Genomic DNA, 22134 nt, shown 5'->3' on the forward strand with positions numbered 1-22134 from the left:
TCTTCCAAATGCATACGTATTTATAAAGTCAACATAATATGTAATAAAACAATCTGTTACAAAATCGAGTGAGTTTATGGTGGATGTCATTGGGCATTTCCCTTTTAGGCTGCTGGCACGGTGGAGTTGTAGTGGGCGCCCAATTGGTATATGTGGCGGTGGTAGCAGATGATCAGCGGCGATCCACCGAATTCCTCTTGCCCCAGGAGCGTCGGTGCTCCTTCCGCTTGGATAACTTCAATGGGCACCCGGAGTAGCGATGAGATGGCCTTCAGTTCTATGTGGCCACCCCAAGCGTGAGTTCTTGCTATGTCGTGGCAGTACTGTTCGAATTGCTGATCGTTCAGCAGGTCTCCTGTTTCCGGGTGGACCATGTAGGAGATAAGCGAGTCCTTGTGGGCACGCACATAATTGGCAGTTTCCTCCCGCAACTCCTGAACACTGTGACCTTTGGTGCAATGATTATGGATTAGTTTTGGTGCTGTATGGAATGAATCGTGAAGCATTACCTGGAAGAGCATTTACGATAAGTTGGTGTCTGATGGACTGATACAAGCAGTCGCCATCGGAGGGTATATTGTGAAGGGATAATTGGCGTTGGGATAGCTTTGCTGTGATCTGTTGCAGTTCGATTAACTTGGGTGTTGGCTGATTGGCAGCATTTTGCAGCTCCGTCTTGATCTCGGCCTCTCGTGCACGTGCCTCCTTGGCCTTCTTGTCCCGGCGTTTCTGTGCCTTGGAAACACGCTGATTGGGCGCCAGCTGTTCCTCCTTTTCCTCGATTTCATCGTCGTCCGGCTTTTCCGCTGGCTCTTTGGCGACTGCTTCCACAACCAACGGTGCCTCTATGGCTTCAGCTGCCTTCAGTTCCGCCTTGTGGCGCTGCTCCAGCTCTCCCTCCAGGCGAGCCATCTCCTCCAGGAACTCCTTCCGCTTGTTTTTATTATTTTTCGGCGCATTCTTCTTCATGGCCTGCAGCTTGGCCTGCAAATCCTTGCGCTCGCGGCGATGTCTGGCACCTATGTCCTCCAGACTGACATCCTCCAGACGGGATTCCAGCTCCGCAATTGCCACATCGCCGTCACACATGTTGTTTTATTTAATAAATAACAATAAACTTAATCCTGACAAAAAAATATTTTGGCAGGTTTTGGAAGAGTGACCAGCTTGCGGCCTATAATATAAACTGAAAGCTGTCGGAAATATAATATACTTTTAGTATTTTGACTGCATGGAAATATACCAAATTTGAATTTAAAAATTCTGAAATGTAATGAATAATCTTTAAATAGACTTAATTATTTCTTGTTATATCATTTGGGACGGCAAATTTAAACAAAAATGTAAAGTACGTTAAGAGGTGAATATCCATTAATTTTTACGCCCACACAAAGTAAATATTCGCATTCCGTTTCCCCCCATTAATTAAACTTTTAAAGTATTTTTGTTAAAAGCGAAAATGATTTTGTTGATTTTTATTTTGTTTATGCTAAACATAAATCGTTTTATCGTGAGAAACTAAATACAGGCAACGCCAGTGGTGAGAAATCGGCTCAACCAATTCCCACTTTGGATATTTCTAAATCTTAACTAGAGTTGACGTAATAAAATCCAATTATTTTAGTATGTACAGGCAAATATTTAAACTGGAATCGGCATTTACAGAATTGAGTAAAACCAAAATCAAGTTGTTAGTTTAATCCTTATGCTTTATACAATTCACACGAGTGTTGTTGACTTTAAAAAACTGACAAGCCATCCAGATGACAAGTTTCTTATATATCTATAACACATTCTTAATTGTAAATCAGAAATCGTATTATTTACATTGGCCAACGGCGACGACTCTCAATTTACTCCATATACACACTTATAAGCGAGATGAACCTATGCCAAGATTTGCCACCGCGGTGGCCTCCCACCACTAACATCCAAAGTGATATTTACTTAGTCGCTAGCCGAAAACTAAGCAAGTCTCTCGTCACGTCTCGTTTCGCCGACTATCATCTAGTGTGATTTTGCCCATGTCCAGTCGAATGTACATGCGCGGAAGGAAGCACTGACTATCTAGGAATGGCCAAAAATCAGGCTGTGCCCATTCGATCCATCCTACAGGCTTTTGGTTATGTTCTGGAAGAGGCGACGTCCCCACCACGACTCCAGGTCGAAGGGCTTGAAGTCCTGCAGTACTGGACTCGGTGGCTCTACCCAGACAGTGGCTGTCGAGGCTGCGGGCACCGGGCTGTTGGCCATTATGCTCTCCACTGGACTGGCGGCGCTGTTGTTGTTGGCATCCGCTACAGGTTTCTCAACAGGCTTGGCGGATGAGCTCGAGTCGTAGGGGTTCTTCGCCACCAGCATGTTCCAGGCTGCCAAAAAATAAACCACATTTATAACTTATATGTAAATCTTTACAATCATATTTTAGACTTACAGTCGTTTATGTAACGTATTATTTCCTCATGCTGCGGCGTTATCACCTCATCCTCGATCAGTTTGGTTGGCGTTATCCGCTTGGAGGCGAAGCTCTGTTGAAACACCGGACGCGGTATGCTGTTTTTTAAAAATCAGGAAATATGCATAAAATTGTAATAACAATGTGCTTGAATTTCAATGTAAAGGCACTTATGCAAACCACACAGATCCCACCAAACATGTGGACTACGAAAATAAATCACTTGGAGAACAAGGTGGGGTAACTTGGGTTCGACAGCTTGCTACTCAGTTCGAGGAACGCTAAATGCATTTTAATTCGAGAAAGGCGCTGCAGTTCGTCGATTACAATATTCACATTATTTTGGCTTTTAAATGTTAAAATTATATATCGCAGAATCAATTACAAGCTCAATATATGTAATATTAATGTGTATATATTAAAAGTATGTGTCTAAAAAACAATTACAAACTCAATATATATTTTTATAAGTAATTGAATACTGTTATTTTTAAGAGCAATGAGTACTGATAAGCTATCTAGAGTGGCAGATAGTAAACAGTGCCCATCCCATTGACTGACAAGGATTTGTGGTTTATTAATTTAGATAAGAGTATTTCGGCAAGGGGTTAAGTAGTTTTTATCTTGAATTTCTAAAAATAAAAGCAATCGCATGAAATAAAATACAATTGGGAGTTTATAAAGTTAATATTTAGATAGAGATCTTTTCAGTTAAGCTGAATTGGCTATGGGAAATTCTAGAAAACTCGCATCCATAAGATACTTTCAACAGCCAGCGTAACACAGCTGATATAAGAGGCACACAGCTAAACAAGAAATGAGATACACTCTTCAATTTCTACTCTGAAATTGCAAGTATCGATTGGAGCTAGACTTTCGGAATAAATTCACACCCTTCCAGGTAAAACAAGTAAACTAATCAGCTTGTTTTGGCACAGCCTTTGCCGAGCATTGCCGAGAAGTTACGTTGGAGCCGTGACGTAACGGACGTGGAAAAGTCAATGCCTCCGGGGCATTTAAATTAAAATGGAGCCGATAACCGACGCCTGACCCACGTGTTTCCCATGGGTCTCCTAGCGAGAATAAGACTACTTGCTCGGGAGCAATTAGCATTACTGTGCTAGGTCGCCACGGATTCTTGCGATAAAATGTCAGCGCGATAAGACGAGGGTCTTGAACCCCAGTCCCGCATTTTCCCCCGTCACTTTTCCCGCTTTCCACATTTCACCATGTGCCATCCGTTTGCATAAGCACCCAAGATTCGGGTATGGGTATATATGATGAGCATGGCATTCTTACTTTTTGTGCTCCTCGGGACTGTTCAGATCGAAACTGGCGTTCTTGCGGCCGCTCTCCTTGATGCTTTCGAATTTTTCAAAATTTGGTGCCAGGCCTGCGGATGGAAAACATGCGATGGAAAGCTATAAAATACGTATTTACAGTGGAAAACGCCGGCAAAACAAAAAGTTAACAGAGCCAGAGAGCAAGAGCGGCAGATAGAGAGAGAAAGAGAGAGAAAGGAAAAGAGTATGTTTTTGTGACATAACAGCTGTTCTCTTGAAAGGGTCTATTGTGGCATTATTAACCATTATTACTATCAATATTTCGGACTCACCGCGACGCGTTTTAGCAACAATTTTGCTGGGTCCCTTGTTGATCGTGTACATGGTGGTGGGGAGATGGGGAGTACCGGGCTAAAATATACTTTGTCCTTTCGATTTACGTATTGCTGTTTTCGTTTCTGGCAACGAAATGCCTCGCCGACTGCTATGATTTTGAGTATTTTTCCGCTCTAGGCAATCATATGATCATTGGCAGCCCAGCCTGCCCCACATCGCCTCCTTTAGGCCTATTGTCATCGTCTCGAAAGGTTACACAATACACTTTACTTAGGGCAGTGATTCCCGATTTAGCACTCTTTGATTCTGCTGGCTGCCGCACCGCGCTCGTATCAATTGTTTTCGATTAAAATCACCGACAATTACTCCTGGAAACGCGTTTGTAATGTTCTGTGTTCGGCGGACGAGGCTCCAATGCAAGTGCCCCATTCAAATCGCATAACGAAATGTTAAGAGAGACACTCGCAAAGAGCCGTATGTTAGGGCGTTCGTGCGGCAGACAACTCGACTTTCAGCAGATCGTAATTTCTTCATGGCAATAACCCAAGGCAGCGATTATATTTGGCAAGCATTTATTTCGTTAGGCTTTCAACTATAATGGGCACTATTAATTGTTTCAGAAAGTCTTTATTTTATAATATCAAACAGCTTTTGGTTTCATAGTTCGCGAACTCGATGAACGCATAAACTGTACAACCGATACACGTGTATGCTCACCATATGATACCGCCAGTGTGTGCACACTTTAAGACGGCAGTGTGTTCTTTCACCTGCGCGCGATTTTTTAAAAGCGTATTAAATGATTAGAGGCTACGTTTAAAAGACATGCCGTTAAGTTGGATTTTTATTACTAATGTTTCATGTTGGTTGATTGAAAGCATTTTTAGATCCAATAAATTGTCTTTTTTTAAATTATCTTCAAGCTATTAATAATATCTCTAAAGTATTAAAGTATCATCTATAAAGTAAGAAATTAATATACAGTATTATAAAAGTTATGCACTTCAAGCATAAAATTTGGGAATTGTTACGATTTTCTTTCTAATTTATTGCGATTAGTAAAAGGCGGACATTATGGCGGTAGACTAAAACCCATTACTACCTGCTCGCATAATTCTGAACGCATTAAAAAGGGATTAGCGAGAATTTTCAGCGGAAATTTTAATTACGAGCAGGTAGCGCCATAAAAGTGACAGATGTGGAAAACGGATAAGCTGTATTTTTCGCGCAGATATTTATTGCAGTCCTGAAATTGCACACTCAAGTGGATATAAAGAAGGCCGGGGGCAAAAGGAAGTCAGTAGCAAATCAGCAACGTCAAGCTTCACATTAACTTCCTGATCAGCCAACCCAGCAGTTATTATGTCGTCGACCAATGAAACCAACCAAGTGCTGCAGCGCCTGAACAGCCTGAAAATCGTGGAAACCCCAAAGGAGCAGAAGGAATTTGGAAAACGCGAGTGCTACTCCCTGGACAGCAAGAAGTATTCCCTGGTACCAGCCACCCCCAGCAGTTCAGGACACGGAAAGTTCCAAACCGAGCTCAAAAAACGCCGCAAGAACAAACTGAATCGCCTTTACACTTACGAGGCTGACAAGAATTTCATCAAGGCGCGCAAGTCTTTAAACTTCTAATCATAATACGAACCGATGTAATCACCTTAGTCATAAGCATCATTGATTTCAAATCGTACAGTCACAATTCTTTTCACGCTCTGATACAACACAAATAAATATAAATACTTTTGAAACATTTTACGTTCCGCGCGTTTCTCTAACTTATCGATATGTGGGCAGCCAAACTGATTGTGGTCACACTGCTGCTGCTGCATTTGACAGCCCTGGCGCTCAGCTGTTCGTGCGGCGAAGAGGCGAATTTGGAGTGCGGTTGCACAAAACATCACTAAAAACAGAAATACTTGGAAATATTACACAAATTCTTGTAAATAGAAATTCACAATTTAGTTAGGATGGCGGACATAACGGCAACCAGCGAAGGTAGTTCGAGCACCAGTGAGGCAGTAGTGGAGCATCAGCAGCCAACTTCGGAGTTTTTACAGCGCAAAATCTATTTTTTGGTGGACCAATTGCGAACTTACCATTCGGAACTACCCGAGTAAGTCCTTGATATTTAATTTATTTAAATAATTAACGCCATTTTTGATTAACAGAAACCTGCAGACACGCATTTCCTACGATCTACTCACCGAACTCGCCAATTGTGTGCTAAACGAGGGCATTTTTGTAATAGTAAAAGCATTAATGGAGCTGCAACACGAAACCGAAAGACACTTGATTAAAATACGGATGCAGGCGGAGAACGAGTATGAAATAGAAGTGGCCGAGTGGAGGAGCAAGATCAAGGATCCCGAGGAGCTGCGCCACATATTGGGACTCATGAAAATTAAGCACACTAAGAAACTACTCGAGTCGGATACGAAGATTATCGAAATACTAGATCAAAAGGTGAAGGATTCAATATCCTATCGAGTCGTTCCAATTTGGATGTGAAATCCATAATCTATAGATTAGATATATTTTTCTAACTGCATAATAATTACACTCCAGATTCTTATAATTGCAGTGAAATTATAGATAAATCATATTTATATCCAGATCGGCTAAATTACTAAAGATATTTTTTTTATATTATTTTGTAATACAAAGTATTCTTAATCATAACTTCAAATTATTATATGGAAATACGAATTTAGATTTTACTATTTTTACTTTCCTCGTTTTTTGATGTTGAACTAATATCTAATGTCATTGCGCAGGTTAACGACCAACAATCCACACTTCAGAAGGCCGGCGTTCCCGGCTTCTATGTCACCGAGAATCCCAAGGAGATCAAAATACAAATGTTCCTGTTAGACTTCATTTTGCGTTTGAGCCGGCTAAAATACGAGCCCGGCAAATAACAGTTAGCCCACAATCCGGAGAACACAAAAGACTGCACTTGACTTGTTTAAATTAGAATATTAAAGGCAATTAAATTATAACCCTGATCAAATGTCCCAGCTGTACGATCCATTGTGGCCCCAAGAAACCTGTAGCGCTGCGCAGTTTTAATCAGCGTAGAATCGGGAGAGGAAGAAAGAGACGGGGCCGGCCACCAGAAGACTGAAGAGCGGGAGAATTGATAACGATAGCGCGGCACTCTCCACATTCGCGTAGAAAGCGGGAGAGGCGGCAGTATAAATTGGACCGACCTTTCTGCAGATGCATCAGTTCAGCTTTAAATGTTAAAAGCGACACATTAAATAAACAACAATTTCAACTAGTGAAATCATGTCTCTGACTATTACTTCCAGTGTCACTCATCCTGAGCTCAAGGATCTGGTGAGTAATTGGTCTAGTGATTGGTGGCTAATCCTGTGACTAGTGATTTTTAATGTCCTGCGGTTTAGTTCGAGCTTAAATGTAAATTACAACATGCTATGATAGCTAATGAAATGTATTTAAAATTTTTTTTTTTTTTGCGAATCGTGACTTTAATACACCTTTAAACAGCAGTGCTTCTAATATTTTTATGTGAACCAACATGAAGTTAAATTATTTGATGCAAAGCACTTAAGTAATTTAATAGTCTTAAAGTTTCTTGAACCCCCAAGGCCGGGTGGCCAAAATTTTCATGTGCTTAGTCATAAAAGCCAGTTTCCGACATCTAGTGTTCAGAATAATTAAAGCTCATGCGAGCACCTTTTTGTTGGAGAGGAATTCGATTTGTTGTGGCCAGCTTCAGTTGCTTCCCAACAGTTGAGCAGTTTACACATAATAATGTTTTCGCGACTGTTTCGTAATTTCAAGGCGAGTTTTACACACCTAAAAAACACTATATTTAAATGGTTTTAAAAGTGATTTAAGCTGGGATTAATTTATTTGTTAGCTGTGCGAAGTGAAGCGCTGTTAGCCAACGACTTTTACTTTCTTTAAATCAGTTTTTCCATTGACCTTGATTTTGAAATTGATTTTGCAATAGTGTGTGCGAGAGTATTTTCAATCAGCTGTTCGACAGCTGCAAGTGCAAGGCGAAGAGAGCGAAAAGCGGAAAGAGCGCGAGAGAGAAGTTAAAATGAGCGCACAGAGTGCATTATTATTTTGCTGACGACATCAGACGCGAACAAAGCCCCCAAAAATAATACCTAAAATCTGCCGAATATTGCATTTATTATATACATAATTTTGTGCTTAAAATGCGCTGTTTGCCGGGCTACGGTTACGGCCTCACGTTTCTGTTTTTGGTATGCGCTAAATACGTATAAATCTAATATTTAAAGTTTTAGAAATCTGTTGCTCATACTCCCCTTTCTTCTTCTTCTTCCAGAGCACCGTTCGCAATGAACAAAAGGAGCTGAACATTTCGCCGGTTCACGATGTGAATGTCACCAAAGCCACGGCCACTTTCGGCATGGGTTGCTTCTGGGGCGCAGAATCCCTGTATGGAGCCACACGTGGAGTTTTGAGAACCACCGTGGGCTACGCCGGCGGCAGCTCGGATTTGCCAACGTACCGTAAAATGTAAGGGAGCGAGTAGAGAGCATTAATCATCCATGTGTCTTCCTTTCACGTCCCTACATGTTCCATCCCATAATCCTTACGGATCCGGTACTAACCACCAATCTCAACAGGGGCGATCATACGGAGGTGCTGGAAATCGACTATGATCCCACGGTCATTAGCTTCAAGGAGCTGCTGGATCTGTTCTGGAACAACCATGAGTATGGCCTGACCACGCCCATCAAGAGACAGTACGCCTCCTTGATTCTGTACCATGATGAGGAGCAGAAGCAGGTGGCTCACGCCTCCAAATTGGAGGAGCAAGAGCGCCGTGCCCCGGAGGTCATAACCACTGAGATTGCATCCAAGGAGAACTTTTACCCAGCCGAGGCGTAAGTTTTAACTAAGAATATCTGGTTGCCTTGATATGAATTTCCACGTTTGCCCATAGGTACCACCAGAAGTATAGGTTGCAGGGCCACAAGGATCTCGCCTCCTCGCTGAATCTCAGCCCCAAACTGCTGCAGACCAGCTATGTGGCCACCAAACTGAATGGCTACCTGGCCGGAGTCGGCGGCATCGAGCAATTCAAGTCGGAGGCGGAGACCATGGGTCTGACGCCCACCCAGCGGCAGTACTGCTACTACCACGTGGAGCAGAACGAGGGCCAGGGTCTCTACTGCTGACATGGCCGAATCTGCATAGACGTTAAGCGTAGATCGTACACCTAGGGGGGTAATTTTATGGATAGTTTGCTTGTTCAAAAACAAATTGTGTATTACATAGACTTAGAAACGCATGAAATATATATGAAACACATATATTTTATTATTATAATAAAAAAATATCTCAAACTAAAGTTGATGTTTTTGGTTTTCGATGCAGAATCTTCTGCCTTTGCAGATTGCTCATTTGTAGTATTATTTCGCCACAAAGGCAACGAACTTAATTTTGCCATGCATCTGACCGATAAAATATCTGCAGATACGTGCTAATACCTAGCAGTAATATTCGACTTGATCCTCCTCATGCGCGAAAACAACATGATAACCAACTGAACAATCTGGCGTGATAAACAGCTTGCAAGTCATATTAAGTTCCTGTCCAGGATCCTGCCTTATCAGCCATAAACACCCGATAACAAATTCGCTGGCTCATCTGTTTATTCAACTTTAATGAGTTTGCATTGCTGTCAAGATCTGAACGAAATTCTGCTGAAATTCGGTTATTACTATACAGTATTATATTTTATATAATTCATTTATTTTGAAGAGTTCATTTTTTATAAAATATATTTGAAAGCGTACCTTACGTAAGTTATACATTGCCAAAATGACATACCAATAAATTTCTCTAACCAAGGACAGTAAAGTGACTGACCTCAAGACGTTCGCCATTCTTAAAAATAGTATGTTCATATAGTTAAGGTACACATATTTCGAAAATTTATAAGTATTTGAATGAATCGCTCTTGTCCATAAATTGCAAAACTATCAGTAGCTTTGTCTAATCATAAACGGTTGGGTAGTTTACACTTAATTTGAGGGTCTATAAATTGGTGGCGGTAGTGACTGGCACTAATCGATCGAAAGTAGAAAAATGCACTTAGTCATAGGTGAAGATCTGATTAGCGAAAATCAAGTGGATTATATATTTAGTTTATTTCATTAGATCACCAAAATGTGCATTGATAATTATATATTTTTGCGATTTAATATTAAGACATTTACATTACATTATAAGCATGTACATTAAAGTTTATCCTCTATATATAGCATTTAAAAGTGCAGCACAAGATACAAAGATACTTATGTATGCTTTGTAGCTGATTATCCATTTAAGAAACGCACGTGCTGGGCATATTCTCCTTAAACATTCGTTGTATAATTAATAAACAATAGAAAGTAACCTGTAGGTAAATAGCTCTGTATAGTTTAAGTATGGAATATCTAATTGATATTATCTATGCTGGGAATATTCCGGATACGTAAACTATAAGATACATAGATACATATAACCAGGCCTTCAACCCGAATTTCGACAGACTTGACCGCTCTTTGTTGTCTCTTCTTTCCCAAAGCAAAAGCAAGTAGCGCACAAATGGAGCTCTCTCTCTCGCGCTCTTCCTCTCTCTCTTGCTGGCATTGTCCCCCCATTTCGTCCCACGCGGCCCTCTCTTTCGCTCCAACGCTAGCCGGTTAGCCGCGTGTTTGGCGATAAGTGAAATAGATCGAGCATATGTAGCGAATCATTTTTTGTTTACCGCAGGTGGACGATTTAAATTGTTCTTCGTTAAATGATTTCTATATGAAAGAGTGCATGGAATCGGCTCAAACCGGGTCAATCGGTAGATATTGCACAAAAGTATCTGATTTTTCAAAAATCATAAAAATCGGAGAAATTCTCGAGGAGTGACAAACTCGGTCGATTTGAGGGAGTTCCAATGGAGTTATTCAAATCATTTTTGGCATGTGTATAGATTACCCGCATACCTATCAATTGTCCAAATTTGATTTAAAAATATAAAAAACTTTGACTGTGCCGAATTTTACAAGATTTTCCGTTATAGCTCGCATCGCGAAGAAGAAGAGCCGCCTTCACTAGACGCGCTACAACATAACAGCAACAAAAACAAGCCCACTACTACAATTCATCCAAAGTTGTTGACGGCGGCGAACTATGAATGTGTACGTATGTACATATGGATGTACGCTTGTATGTACATAGCTTTCTTGAATCGGTCGCACGGGCTGATAATAGTTTATTTTATTAATTGGCAAAGGGAAACGGAGAACGGCAGGCTCCACTAATCAATCAATGGGTTGAAAAAAATATAGTTGCACAAGATTTTCTGAACCCACGGGGAAATGGAAAGGTCATTGGCGGTTTAACTAAATGTAATCTCGGTGATTTGCAATAATTAATGCGTATGAAAGGAAGACGGTATATTTGCAAATCATTTTGTTTGGAATTTTAGTTCGTTCTAACTAATTAAGCAGAAATTCAAGTCATGGCATTAGATTAGGTCTGCTCTTGATTATTCTGCATTTAAAGAAAAGCTCGTAAAAAGGACCAGCGATTACAATTGCAATTTAATTAATACAAGATTCACACAACGTAGAATAAAACAGATATATTACGACATTATCACTGCTGCAGACTTCCTTTTTATAATTAAAGTATCTTGACCCCAATGACTACTTTCTAAATTCCAGTAAGTACAAAAGTATTAATCAGATACTTTACCAACTGCACCTAATTTTTCCTAAGCGAAAAGTGATTACTCCTTCTATGGGCGATTAGCGGCTAATCCCTTTTGGGATTAAACACCGATTTCAAGTGGCCTGCGCTTCGTAATTAGTTTTAATCGTTGCTAAGCTGAGTTAAACCTGCCAAGGGTAAAACTATAAAGATAGGGGTAAAATTACCCTAATCTTCAAGTTGAAAGAAGTCTTTGGCACTTAAATGGCAAAGAAAACCCAAACATTGTCACAGATCATTAACCTGTTTGGTAAAAGAAAATCAGTTTCACCTGTTAGTGTTTTTCAAAAGTAAGAAAGATGATTATTGGCCATTTGATATATTAACGGATAATACAAACATGAAACTATTAAAGTAAATCTTTAAATTGTGCTTTTAGTCAAAAATTTAAAGTGTATACGTTTAGATATGTTTTACAAAAACAGGATTAGAAAATGGTATCCTTTTAAAGTTTATAAAAAGTATATTCTACACAATGTCTACGTCGACTGTATAAAGGTTTGTGTACTAGCTAAATTGCTATAAAATATTTATTAAACTGAAATTTTGTATTTTTGTTAGATTATCAACCAATTTTCCTTTTAAGTCTTTATCCAGTATAACTTAATTTGTGTTGGAGCACACTGGTAGTGATAGATTTAAAGAGTTATCGTTAAATATGAGAAAACAGAAAACATTTTCACCTATTTTATAAAATAATGTGGGTAATAATAAATAGCCCACTGTCAGAAAAGCCTGCCTACATAAACTTTTATATTTAAATATGTGTCTTAATTGTATAGCAGCGAAGTCAGCAAAAGTATGTAAAGACAAACTTTTAAGAAACAAATATTTAGTCAATTAACAATCCTGATCTATATATGATATATAACAACAACGTAAAGACTCAAGCAGACCAATTGTATTTATTATTTTTATTTAATATTTATAAAGCGAATTAAGTGAATTTATTGGCACTCAAAACATAGCATACTTAGGTGAGCTTAAAACTAAATCCTAAAGTAAAGCATACAACAGGGAAGCACTTCGATTGGGGAACACAACTCGGCGGTGGACAGGTGTGGCACTAAATCCGCATGGTAAGTCGCCTTTGGGGCCTCATTCGCTCCTTTTCCGCCCGATCCTTGCGCATCCGAAGGATTTCCTCGCCGCGCAGCTCCCTTCGCCTTCCAGGAGATACATCTCTCTTGAGATCGATTTTGTATTCAATCCTCGGCGAACGGCGACCTATCACAAAACTCGCGGAGTCGTTCGCAAACAACTTTTGCTGGCGCAATTGTACACAGCGTTTAGGTGTTTCGGAGAACTCCTCGTTCCCAGGATCCCTTTCCTCGTCCCCCATGGTTAACACTTCCTTGAACATATCCTCGACGGCACTGAAGTACAGCGTGGAATCGGAGGACATTCTGAACCTGATGCTGGCGAGCAACTGAGCCCAAAGTTGATTGAAGCCAGTCAGGGGACGAGTTTGAAATGCATTTGAACGGACCACCGACCACCAGACACTTTTCAACCCTCGACTGTGTTCTAGGCTACCTGATCCCTAACAATGGTGTACATAAAACTAGGAAAACAGCTGGAAGGGAGGACCAATATTAGACTGAGCTAATGAGGGGTTTCCCTGCTGGTAAACCCTCATCTTGAAAACATTGCAACTCAAATTCCAGCTCAAATATTTATTAGTGAATATCTTACACTTCAATGTCGAAGTTTTCTGATTTTCTTACGAACTTACTAAGTGTTAATTCAGATATAAAAATTTATAATTTTTTTAAGTCATGATATACTTACTTTTATTTTCACTTTCAATTTTCTATAGATATTTTAGTTTCATAGTCTGGTTTATAGTGTGTCATCCATTACAATATAACTTTATTAATCTTCCTTACATTCATACATATGTACATATATTGTGAATGCTTTACTGGGTTTCGAGTTCAAAATGTATTGTAAGGTATACAGTGAGTCACATTTTTTGCCGCTCCAACATTATCTACCTTTCTAAAGAACGCACAAATTGCCCATTCAATTGAGTCCCAAACTATCTATAGATAAGAAAAAATCCCATAACGAGCATCCGACGCGATTAGATTAAGTCTTGCACTGAACGGCTTTGGTTGTTAGTTCGTTTCGATTTCGACGGAGTTATTATTAATATGGCCTATAGTATAAATTCATGTCCTCGGATCAGTACTCCTTGTTGAAGTAGTCGCGTATGCTGCGCTTCACAATGGGCGTCAGTTGGGCGACCTGCTTCTGCACTTCATCCGTGTTCTTATCCTTGTGATAGAAGACCGTGAAGTAGACAATCAAGCCAATGACCACGACCATCAGGAGCGCAGAAAACACGATGCTCAGCAGCATCTTGCAGGCGCAGGAACAGCAGCTGAAAGGATATAGAAAAATCTGATTAGAAAAGTTGACACATGGTCATCAAGCCGGAGATATCCTGGAAGTCAGATCTAGTTGTCAGATCAGTGCAATCAGTTCATTTCAATCAGGTTCAATTCTGGATGGTTGCAACTCAAGATAAATTGCCTAAATTGGCTTTATCCATAGCTGGTCAAGATCCCTCACATATAATATATATAGTACATATTTGTATATGATGGAAACTTACCAGCAAACCACTTTGCCGGGACATTTGAGGCATTCACAGAGAGCGTTGCACATGGTGATGACGGTTTTGGGTTATTCTTTTATAGATAGATAGATACAGTGTATTTCCGATTCCCGATGCGTGGTTGACCAACACAAAATATTAACTGAAGCGGGTAACTGCCATCGACCGCATTTTGGGGTCTACGGGTATTGAAAGCTTTAATCATATCGGGCGAAAAAATAACAAATAGACTGATAACAAGTCGGCTATAATTATCACTACGCCAGTGACAAAAGTGGGCGAGAGTTATTGGAAAACGGAGCTTACAATGTTTCCATTCGACCAATGTATCTGTATCTGTATCTGCATTATCCATCTTTTGGTACTGCTGCATCCAGCAGAATAAAAGTACAGAATAAAACTACTTGCTTTTCACACATCTCGAGTGAAGAGGGACTGATCGTAATACTTATCATATATATGAAATATTATAAAGAAAACTAATGTTAGCACGACGATAAACACAATGACAACGATTAAGCGTCGATTCCAGCACATAGTTTCCTACATTTGATTTTATTTACTATTTAGTTCCAAATAAATAAGAAACAAAGAATTTGATTAGGGTCGCAAAGGTAGATGAATCATTTTGAACTGGAGTGTAGGGCGCAGAGTGTTTGTGACAATGACAAATTGTTTTGTTCGGTTGAAGATATGTATGTCTCATCCGTTCTAGATTGTTAAAAGACAACAATCAACTTTGTGGCAATAGAAGGGGTTTTTTTTACCAACCTCAAGCTTTCTATATTTAAGGCATTACTGAGCAGGAAGTAATATATACCTGTTATCATTGATCAAAACTCTGGTAGGAGCTTTCTAGAAATTCTGCTCAATTTGAAGAGTATTGTAATGCCTCGAGGATTTGGCAATCTCTATCAAAAAACCTATTAGCTGATAGTGGAAAGTTGTCAATTAAGCTGCAAATACCAGGAATAGTACTTGAAATACCACGAAAATAACGCTGTTGGGGGATTTTTCATCAAACCTTATCTATATGGTAAAACTCTAATAGTTAACAAAGCCTAAAGTCGACTATCCCTTTTTCGGTAATTACTTATTTCATATTTTTAATAATATATCATATATATATTTAAAAGGATATTCAATCTGAATGGAAACTTACCAGCAAATAACTTTGCCAGGACATTTAAGGCATTCACAAATAGCGTTGCACATGATGATAATCCTTGTTTGAAGTTTGTGGTGTATGAGTATTCGATTGGGTTCCCGAAAATGATTTTAGCCAAGTATTTGCGTACTTCGATCTGATCTTGACCAATCCAAATGGATAACTGACTCTACGTGCAGTGCCATTTTTCCCATTTTGGCGTGAAAAGTAGGAAAAGCTCTCAACCTGCTGATGGAAAAAAAGAGAGAAATCGATAAAGATTCCAGTTATAATCAACAAAATCAGAAGAGAAGTGTTAGAAAATAAAGCTTACCACATTTTTCGGAGTGGCTGGATTTGAAGAGAGTATTATAATTTTTGCAACAAATTATATAATATAATTTAATTGGAAGAAATCTAAACATACAAACGAAAGTGTAATGTAAGCTAATGAAATTCTTTCTTTTTTTTTATTAAATAATTTGAGTACTTAAAAAAATGTACTGAATGTACTGAAAACTGAAAGCTAAACAACAATAATTGTTTCCTCGGGGGTTCACGTTAGCTTTTTGGCAATTCCCAATGAAAATGAGTAATCTACAAGTAATCTTTATAATAGCTGAAAAGATATGATTGAGTTTTATTACTTTTTACGCGAAGAAATACTAGCTAACATTAAGGTTATGTTAAAACAAAGCACTTAAGGTAGGTTCAGATCACAGGAACCTTATCGAAATCATTAAAGTTCGACAAAAATAGCCTTAATATGATTTATTAATTATAGGTTATTAATTATCGTGGTACTTATTAAAAAACCAACCATTTTGTTGGGGTTAACTTTGATTTATTTTGAAAAATATAACAATCTATTTTGGGTCATTTTCGAGGAAACTGTGTCACGATTTCGATATTCTCCGATTGAAATTGGTAAGCTTTTTTTGGGACCACAAGTGAATAGAGAAACACTCCAATGCTGGTCCCCATTAATGCAGGTCGCCGATATATTCGGCGACACCCGATCCCAACTGCTGATGTAGACACTTTGGTGGACTTCTTGGACGGGCACTTACAACGTAAGCAGAGTTCTCTAGCCCTAAGCTCAGTCTGAATTCGCGTTTAAAGATGGTCACACAAGGCGTCCTCGGCTTGGGACTTCTCATTGTTGGTCTAATTCTGGCCACAGACGCCTGGCTGTTATCCGAATCTGGGTTAAACGAATCCAGCTACAAAGTCCGTCATCTATCAATGCACTTTTCGCGGGTGTTTCTCAGCGTAAACGTCGAAAGCAACGATGCGCCCACTTTTATCGAGGCGCAATGGCCGGTTTCCTATTTTCCCATGCCCACTGTCGTCTTTCCCCACATCGATGTTCATTCCATGGGGGATCATGATGATTGCTCGCTGGTACAGCAGGCCCACTGGTCCCAGGTGGATGCACTGAGTCGGTTGTGGGTTATGGACATCGGATTTCCCGGCAGCACGTGCTCACCCCGTTTGTTTGTCTTCGATCTGATGCGTAACAACGCGGAGCTATTGAGAATCGATTGTGGCCACCATATAGGAGCTAATGACACCCACTTTCTGACTGTCCAAATGGGACCCAAGGGTCCGGGATGCGAGCACGAGCGCCACATTTACTTCATCCTGGGAAGGGTGCCAGAAATTCTAGCCTACGACATCCTGGAGCAGACGTGGCAACGCCTATCCTTGGAGAGCAATAAGTACGAGAATATGAACCAATCGTTTCCCATCAAGCCAGTGGACTTCACCTTCGGTATTCAAGGGGAACTCATACTCTCCGACCAGGATGGTGATCTATACAGTACGGTGGACAGACTGGAAATTGAAGGCAAAAGCGAATTAGCAAGCAAACCAATAAACAATAGCATTACACTCACACATTTGGGCAGTCTTCTGGGCAGCAGTCGCAGCATGATCGTCGACAATTTCGGAACCTTGTACTATGTTATCCCCAAATTCGGAGCTGTCGTACGATGTGCCAAACTAGACAACATCACAGCCGAGGGCAACGAGATCATATATCTCACATCGAAGAACATTCAGCAGATTTTCTTCACCTCCAATGATGCATTATGGGTCCTAAGTGATCGGGTCTTGAATGCAAAGGACATGTGCTTTCCTAGCTTGTAACATTTAGTTGTAATATAAATATTTAAATTATATTTTACTTGATTCAAACACTGCTGGCCTGGTGTATATGCTGCTTTCTTTATTATTCGTTTCATCTGGCTTGGTGATGTATTTCGTTTGGTTTGATAATAATGCTATGAATAGTTAATAGACCAAAAACAATTAAATTAATGGCTAACAGTTTGCTTATTCAGATAGGCCATTAGGGCCTGGAGCCGCTTCTTAATGTTCTTCTGATCGTCCAGAGTGCAGCCAAGCAGAACGCTCTCGAACTTCTTGTCGATGGGCCCAACATCGGCCTCGTGCACGGTGTCCATGTGTCCGGATGGATCCATTGAGCTGCTGCAGCAGGCGTTTAAGTACAACTGGCATCGTTGGCGTCCGATCACGGGATCACCCATCTTGATCATGCCGTCGATCAATACATTTATCTGGCTGAGGGAATCCTCCTGAGAGTTGTCCCGAACAGTGCGCACATTCAGCTCCACGGTGGCCAAGCGAGAGCTCACCCGCTGTATGTACAAAATGATCTCCTCTCGTTCAGCTGCAAAAGAAGGTACAATATTAGTTCGCAGTCAACTATGAATAACCCTTTACTTAGTTTTTCTTCAGAAACTATTACTTATGACTTTGATATAATACTTTACACTAATGCAATACACATTTTAGTTTTTTGTATCGACTCTGCTACATGATGCTTCTCAATAGAAGTCAATTAAATGTTATGAACTATAATAGTTCCATTCACTTACCCTCGCTCATGTTCTGCATCATTTCGTTGCTCTTAATCAGATCCATGGACATCAGAAGGTAGTCTTTCTTCTCCTGCAGGTTGAGTGCATCCTTGCGCAGCTTCTCCACACGTGCATCCAAATTATCCAGTATGGTGACAAATCTGCGAGTCACTCAAAGGTTAGTCACGCTCAATGGTTATTATAAATTCAAGATTTACCTCTCGCTGGTATTAAATGGTCTGTCACATGTCGGTTAAGTGTGATTGCGGTTCAGTGGTTAAGACATGAAACGAGACAAGCAACGTTAGAGTGTTAGATCGCTCTGCTACAGATCGACTGACCACTTATAGAGCTACGAAATTATAACCAGAATAGGTCTACAAGAAAAGGCGCTCGCACACAAAGCTCTTTTGGGAGTTGTGTGGGCGTACGCGACAGATACTTTAAGCTATCACCATTACTATTATGGAACAAAAGATTCGAATGAAGCTGGTAGCTGGTAGTGTGAAGAAATAATAGATAAGAAACGTATAACTTTTGTTTCGCTACGAGGTTGTGTGAATGTAATCGGTGGTATTGTTTTGGTTTCGTGTCTGATTTGGTTTTAGTTATGATGAAATAACAACCTGTCCAGAGCTCTACTATCGTCGACGAGTCCGTAGGAGCTGTTCCCACCATTGCCACCACCTCCGGATCCAGCCGCGGATGAGGAGGCCATGGCACTGGCCCCCAGGTCTTGCAAATGATCAAAATTCATGGATGCCTCCGAGTGGTAATCGCTGGGCGAGATCTGATGCAGCTGCTGGTGATGAGTACTATGGTGATGGTAATTCTGGGCCTGCCGATGAGTGTCACTGTTTTCCTGCGCTGTAGGCGCATCAACTTCCATATCCTGCGGCTGCTCCAGATTTGATTTAAACCTGTCGCCCTCCAAAAAGCCGGTCAAGTGTTTGTCACCAAAGATGGTTGGATATCTGCCTACTGTTTCGTTTTGGGTTTAGGTTTTTTTTTTATTTTTGTTTAGCCGCTTTGGTGGCTACTTTTTTGGAATGTCTTTAGCTTTTTTTCAAGTGGGTGTCGAAGTGTTTGATGCTGTTGCTTATTAAGCTTAATTTTATCTGTTTTTTGAAGCTGCAATAAGAGAGAAGAGGAAGCGTGAATGCGCAGAATTCAATTACCTATCAGAATGTGGGCTGTGAAAAGAGCCTTCTTCTGTCCAGGAGGCGTCAAAGCCATCATTGGACTCGGGCGTCTCGTCGTCTATGTCTTCCGGATAAGGGGGTATTATCTCCGCCTCTTTCGCGGGCGGCGGCGGTGGGGCGGTGTCCGACTCGCAGCGACGCCGTTTCCGAAAAATACCTCGCAAATTCTCCAACATTCTCGGCTAAAGTCACCAATTTTCCAGAAGATTACGCCCAGCTCTTCTTCTTTTCTTGTGGCAACCGCTGTCTAGGAGAATCCCCGGGTGGCTGTTTTGAATTTCAATAAATTACCTGCCGCCCGAGACTTGAGGCTCCGATTTTAATGCACTTTTGGCCCGATGCAAATATATTGTTGATTTTTCGAGTTGGGCAGTTTGAGTTCGATGACGAGAAATTCGTGTGCTTCGAGATAATTTGTAGACACAGCTTAATCTAACATTGTTAGCTTCATGTTTGAGCACCTGGGTTGTTTACTTCGAGGGGCAATCGAATATTTCGCTTTACTTATATGTAGATAAGTATAAATATGATTAATTTAACATTATATTGTGGGATTTGTATGACCGTGTCTGATTACCGCAAAAATATATAGTAATATAGTAGACTATATCGAAACCGATTTATCGAACATCGATGTCGAAAGATAGTGTGTACACACATTAGTTCGGTCTTGCATCTGTAATCGGCGGGAGTTTCAAAACTTATATTAGTTCTAAAGTGGCAGCTAGTGAACATTACCTAACAAATTGAAAGATAGTGCTTACAAGTTATTATTTATATTTGTTTTTTTTTTTTCAAATAGCTTTTAATAGTAGTACTTTTAAAAGAAACCCCTGAAAAAGCATTTGGTATTTCCCAAAGTTCAAAAAATTGTATGCCAAATATATTACAACTTCTATTTTATTAGTGGCGCCAAATTTAAATCTCGCACACACAGAGCCGTTCGCGACCATTGACAACTTTTAGTGGCTATATCGAAGAAGTAATAGAAAGGACATTGCTGCAGGCTGGCGTGTCCTTTAACGCAGTAGATGAAGAACTCGCATCGCTGCATATGGGGATACAGATGCTGTCCGTAGGCGGGGCAGTGGATGAGATCACTCGAAATGGCGGATCCACCGGATGGGAAACCGGGACTCCCATTCGTTGGCATATCCTCCTGACCACCTACGGTGCACTGGGCTCTCTCCGGAATATCGCATTTACCCGTCATTGCATTCCAGTGCAATTGCGAGCTGCACTCCTGCAAGATCGCCTGTCCATAGTAGCAAATATAGTACTTTCTGCAACTACTCGAGCTGCCGACATATACAATCCTGTCGCTGGATTGTTGTTGCTCCACTAACGTGGAGCAATAGGTGGCGGCATCCGTGACCATGTTATTTGGATCTCCATCACCATTTCCGCCATCGAATGGAGGAGTCTCTATGGGATCCGTGCCATTTCTGCACTTTACATTTGCCGCCGAATCGCAGAGTCTGCTCTCCGAATTAAAGAGCATCGTTGGTGGGCAGGAAGCCAGGACTGCATCCCCGTTCTCAACGCACAGGTAAAACATGTGGCAGTCCTCCGCATGCTCCACAAACTCACCAACCAAATGATTGGCACAAATTCTACTCCCACTCTGCCGGATGGTCACCGAGTTTGTGGGCTTCGATGGTCTCCAGGTTATCTGCGCTGTGACCAGCAAACAGTTCACCATCAAATAGAAGGCTGGAAACCAATAAATTCTCATCATACTATTAGTTTTGAATATCAATCCTACTAACCCGTATTAAGCATCATCGTTTGTTCTATCGTCAGACTCCAGTAGAGCGCAGTTATATTCTAATTTCGTAATGCCCGGTGAACTTGGCATATATGTGATACATTCGGCGCCAAGATACAGCCGACTATGTGGCTCAGTATCAGAAAATTAACATTTTCAATTGCTTGTAAGAAGAAGTTGATAAGACTCCCGTATTTTGTTTTGCCAAAAAGAAATATGGCTCCCTTTCCTCACAATCAACCGATATCGTATCTCGAATTGGCACGCAGATATATCTTTAATGCTGGATTTTTAATTTTAAAACCTGGTGAAAAGGAAGCCGAGATTAGCTAGGAACTTGATTAGGTGATATCACGACATATGTTGTCCTTGTGAGGAAATTCGTATCATATCGGTCAAATTGTTATGTTTCACATCGAAGGTTGCCCTATTTTCTAAGCAATTTTGGCAAATGTTTCGATTCAAGGTTTTTATTTTGCAGAGATATGAAAGAATTGCTTGATATCACCCGATAAATTTAGGAATGAGTCAAGGTCGTCCGTTTTCTAGATAGTTTCACAAAGAAGTTTTATTGACTACCAACTTTTAGGTTTGTTTCATACTTTCGCTGTCACCATTAAAATGTACAACACTTTATGGTCAAAATATTTTAAAATTCCCCAATATTTTACATT

The 22134-nt window shown here is 40.4% G+C and overlaps 11 protein-coding genes across 18 annotated transcripts; 5 read left to right on the forward strand and 6 right to left on the reverse strand.

Moving 5' to 3' along the window:
* Positions 1-2: 2 nt before the first annotated feature.
* LOC117140835 (deubiquitinase OTUD6B) lies at positions 3-1173 on the reverse strand. Its single transcript, XM_033303944.1, has 2 exons — positions 510-1173; positions 3-448 (listed from the first exon to the last, which is right to left on the reverse strand). The coding sequence occupies exons 1-2, from the start codon at positions 1087-1089 to the stop codon at positions 105-107; spliced, it is 924 nt and encodes a 307-aa protein (XP_033159835.1). The 5' UTR covers positions 1090-1173; the 3' UTR covers positions 3-104.
* Positions 1174-1689: 516 nt separating this feature from the next.
* LOC117139956 lies at positions 1690-4532 on the reverse strand. The gene is made up of 4 exons (XM_033302649.1): positions 4071-4532; positions 3755-3848; positions 2435-2553; positions 1690-2369 (listed from the first exon to the last, which is right to left on the reverse strand). The coding sequence occupies exons 1-4, from the start codon at positions 4120-4122 to the stop codon at positions 2110-2112; spliced, it is 525 nt and encodes a 174-aa protein (XP_033158540.1). The 5' UTR covers positions 4123-4532; the 3' UTR covers positions 1690-2109.
* An 806-nt stretch (positions 4533-5338) lies between these two features.
* LOC117139957 (protein Z600) lies at positions 5339-5810 on the forward strand. The gene has a single exon (XM_033302650.1). It carries the CDS (start codon positions 5437-5439, stop codon positions 5707-5709), a length of 273 nt encoding a protein of 90 aa, XP_033158541.1. The 5' UTR covers positions 5339-5436; the 3' UTR covers positions 5710-5810.
* A 29-nt stretch (positions 5811-5839) lies between these two features.
* On the forward strand, positions 5840-6004 carry LOC117139958 (gonadal protein gdl-ORF39). Its single transcript, XM_033302651.1, has one exon. The coding sequence runs from the start codon at positions 5862-5864 to the stop codon at positions 5979-5981; it is 120 nt and encodes a 39-aa protein (XP_033158542.1). The 5' UTR covers positions 5840-5861; the 3' UTR covers positions 5982-6004.
* LOC117139955 (gonadal protein gdl) lies at positions 5959-7091 on the forward strand. The gene is made up of 3 exons (XM_033302647.1): positions 5959-6190; positions 6246-6540; positions 6852-7091. The coding sequence occupies exons 1-3, from the start codon at positions 6045-6047 to the stop codon at positions 6993-6995; spliced, it is 585 nt and encodes a 194-aa protein (XP_033158538.1). The 5' UTR covers positions 5959-6044; the 3' UTR covers positions 6996-7091.
* Positions 7092-7326: 235 nt separating this feature from the next.
* On the forward strand, positions 7327-9393 carry LOC117139954 (peptide methionine sulfoxide reductase). 5 transcript variants are annotated; one of them, XM_033302642.1, is made up of 4 exons: positions 7327-7416; positions 8402-8595; positions 8706-8966; positions 9026-9393. In XM_033302642.1, the coding sequence occupies exons 1-4, from the start codon at positions 7366-7368 to the stop codon at positions 9258-9260; spliced, it is 741 nt and encodes a 246-aa protein (XP_033158533.1). In that variant the 5' UTR covers positions 7327-7365; the 3' UTR covers positions 9261-9393. The 5 variants fall into 5 exon arrangements, with proteins under 5 accessions (XP_033158533.1, XP_033158535.1, XP_033158536.1 ...); XM_033302644.1 differs by having other exon boundaries at positions 8402-8583; XM_033302645.1 differs by lacking the exon at positions 7327-7416 and adding an exon at positions 7840-7884.
* Positions 9394-12776: 3383 nt separating this feature from the next.
* On the reverse strand, positions 12777-13313 carry LOC117140627. Its single transcript, XM_033303647.1, has one exon. The coding sequence runs from the start codon at positions 13238-13240 to the stop codon at positions 12902-12904; it is 339 nt and encodes a 112-aa protein (XP_033159538.1). The 5' UTR covers positions 13241-13313; the 3' UTR covers positions 12777-12901.
* A 363-nt stretch (positions 13314-13676) lies between these two features.
* LOC117139991 (protein midgut expression 1) lies at positions 13677-15806 on the reverse strand. 2 transcript variants are annotated; one of them, XM_033302701.1, is made up of 2 exons: positions 15621-15806; positions 13677-14221 (listed from the first exon to the last, which is right to left on the reverse strand). In XM_033302701.1, exons 1-2 carry the CDS (start codon positions 15671-15673, stop codon positions 14023-14025), a joined length of 252 nt encoding a protein of 83 aa, XP_033158592.1. In that variant the 5' UTR covers positions 15674-15806; the 3' UTR covers positions 13677-14022. The 2 variants fall into 2 exon arrangements, with proteins under 2 accessions (XP_033158592.1, XP_033158591.1); XM_033302700.1 differs by lacking the exon at positions 15621-15806 and adding an exon at positions 14456-14999.
* Positions 15807-16727: 921 nt separating this feature from the next.
* LOC117140668 lies at positions 16728-17756 on the forward strand. Its single transcript, XM_033303716.1, has one exon. It carries the CDS (start codon positions 16728-16730, stop codon positions 17754-17756), a length of 1029 nt encoding a protein of 342 aa, XP_033159607.1.
* Positions 17757-17814: 58 nt separating this feature from the next.
* On the reverse strand, positions 17815-20272 carry LOC117140670 (BAG family molecular chaperone regulator 2). 3 transcript variants are annotated; one of them, XM_033303718.1, is made up of 5 exons: positions 20154-20270; positions 19117-19621; positions 18709-18729; positions 18509-18651; positions 17815-18300 (listed from the first exon to the last, which is right to left on the reverse strand). In XM_033303718.1, the coding sequence occupies exons 2-5, from the start codon at positions 19377-19379 to the stop codon at positions 17924-17926; spliced, it is 804 nt and encodes a 267-aa protein (XP_033159609.1). In that variant the 5' UTR covers positions 19380-19621; positions 20154-20270; the 3' UTR covers positions 17815-17923. The 3 variants fall into 3 exon arrangements, with proteins under 3 accessions (XP_033159609.1, XP_033159608.1, XP_033159610.1); XM_033303717.1 differs by having other exon boundaries at positions 19984-20270; XM_033303719.1 differs by lacking the exon at positions 19117-19621 and having other exon boundaries at positions 19669-20272.
* Positions 20273-20587: 315 nt separating this feature from the next.
* Positions 20588-21506, reverse strand: LOC117141048 (probable chitinase 10). Its single transcript, XM_033304329.1, has 2 exons — positions 21462-21506; positions 20588-21405 (listed from the first exon to the last, which is right to left on the reverse strand). Exons 1-2 carry the CDS (start codon positions 21475-21477, stop codon positions 20588-20590), a joined length of 834 nt encoding a protein of 277 aa, XP_033160220.1. The 5' UTR covers positions 21478-21506.
* Between the last annotated feature and the right edge of the window lie 628 nt (positions 21507-22134).

Source organism: Drosophila mauritiana, chromosome 3L (genome assembly GCF_004382145.1).
Source record: "Drosophila mauritiana strain mau12 chromosome 3L, ASM438214v1, whole genome shotgun sequence".
Lineage (NCBI taxonomy): Eukaryota > Metazoa > Arthropoda > Insecta > Diptera > Drosophilidae > Drosophila > Drosophila mauritiana.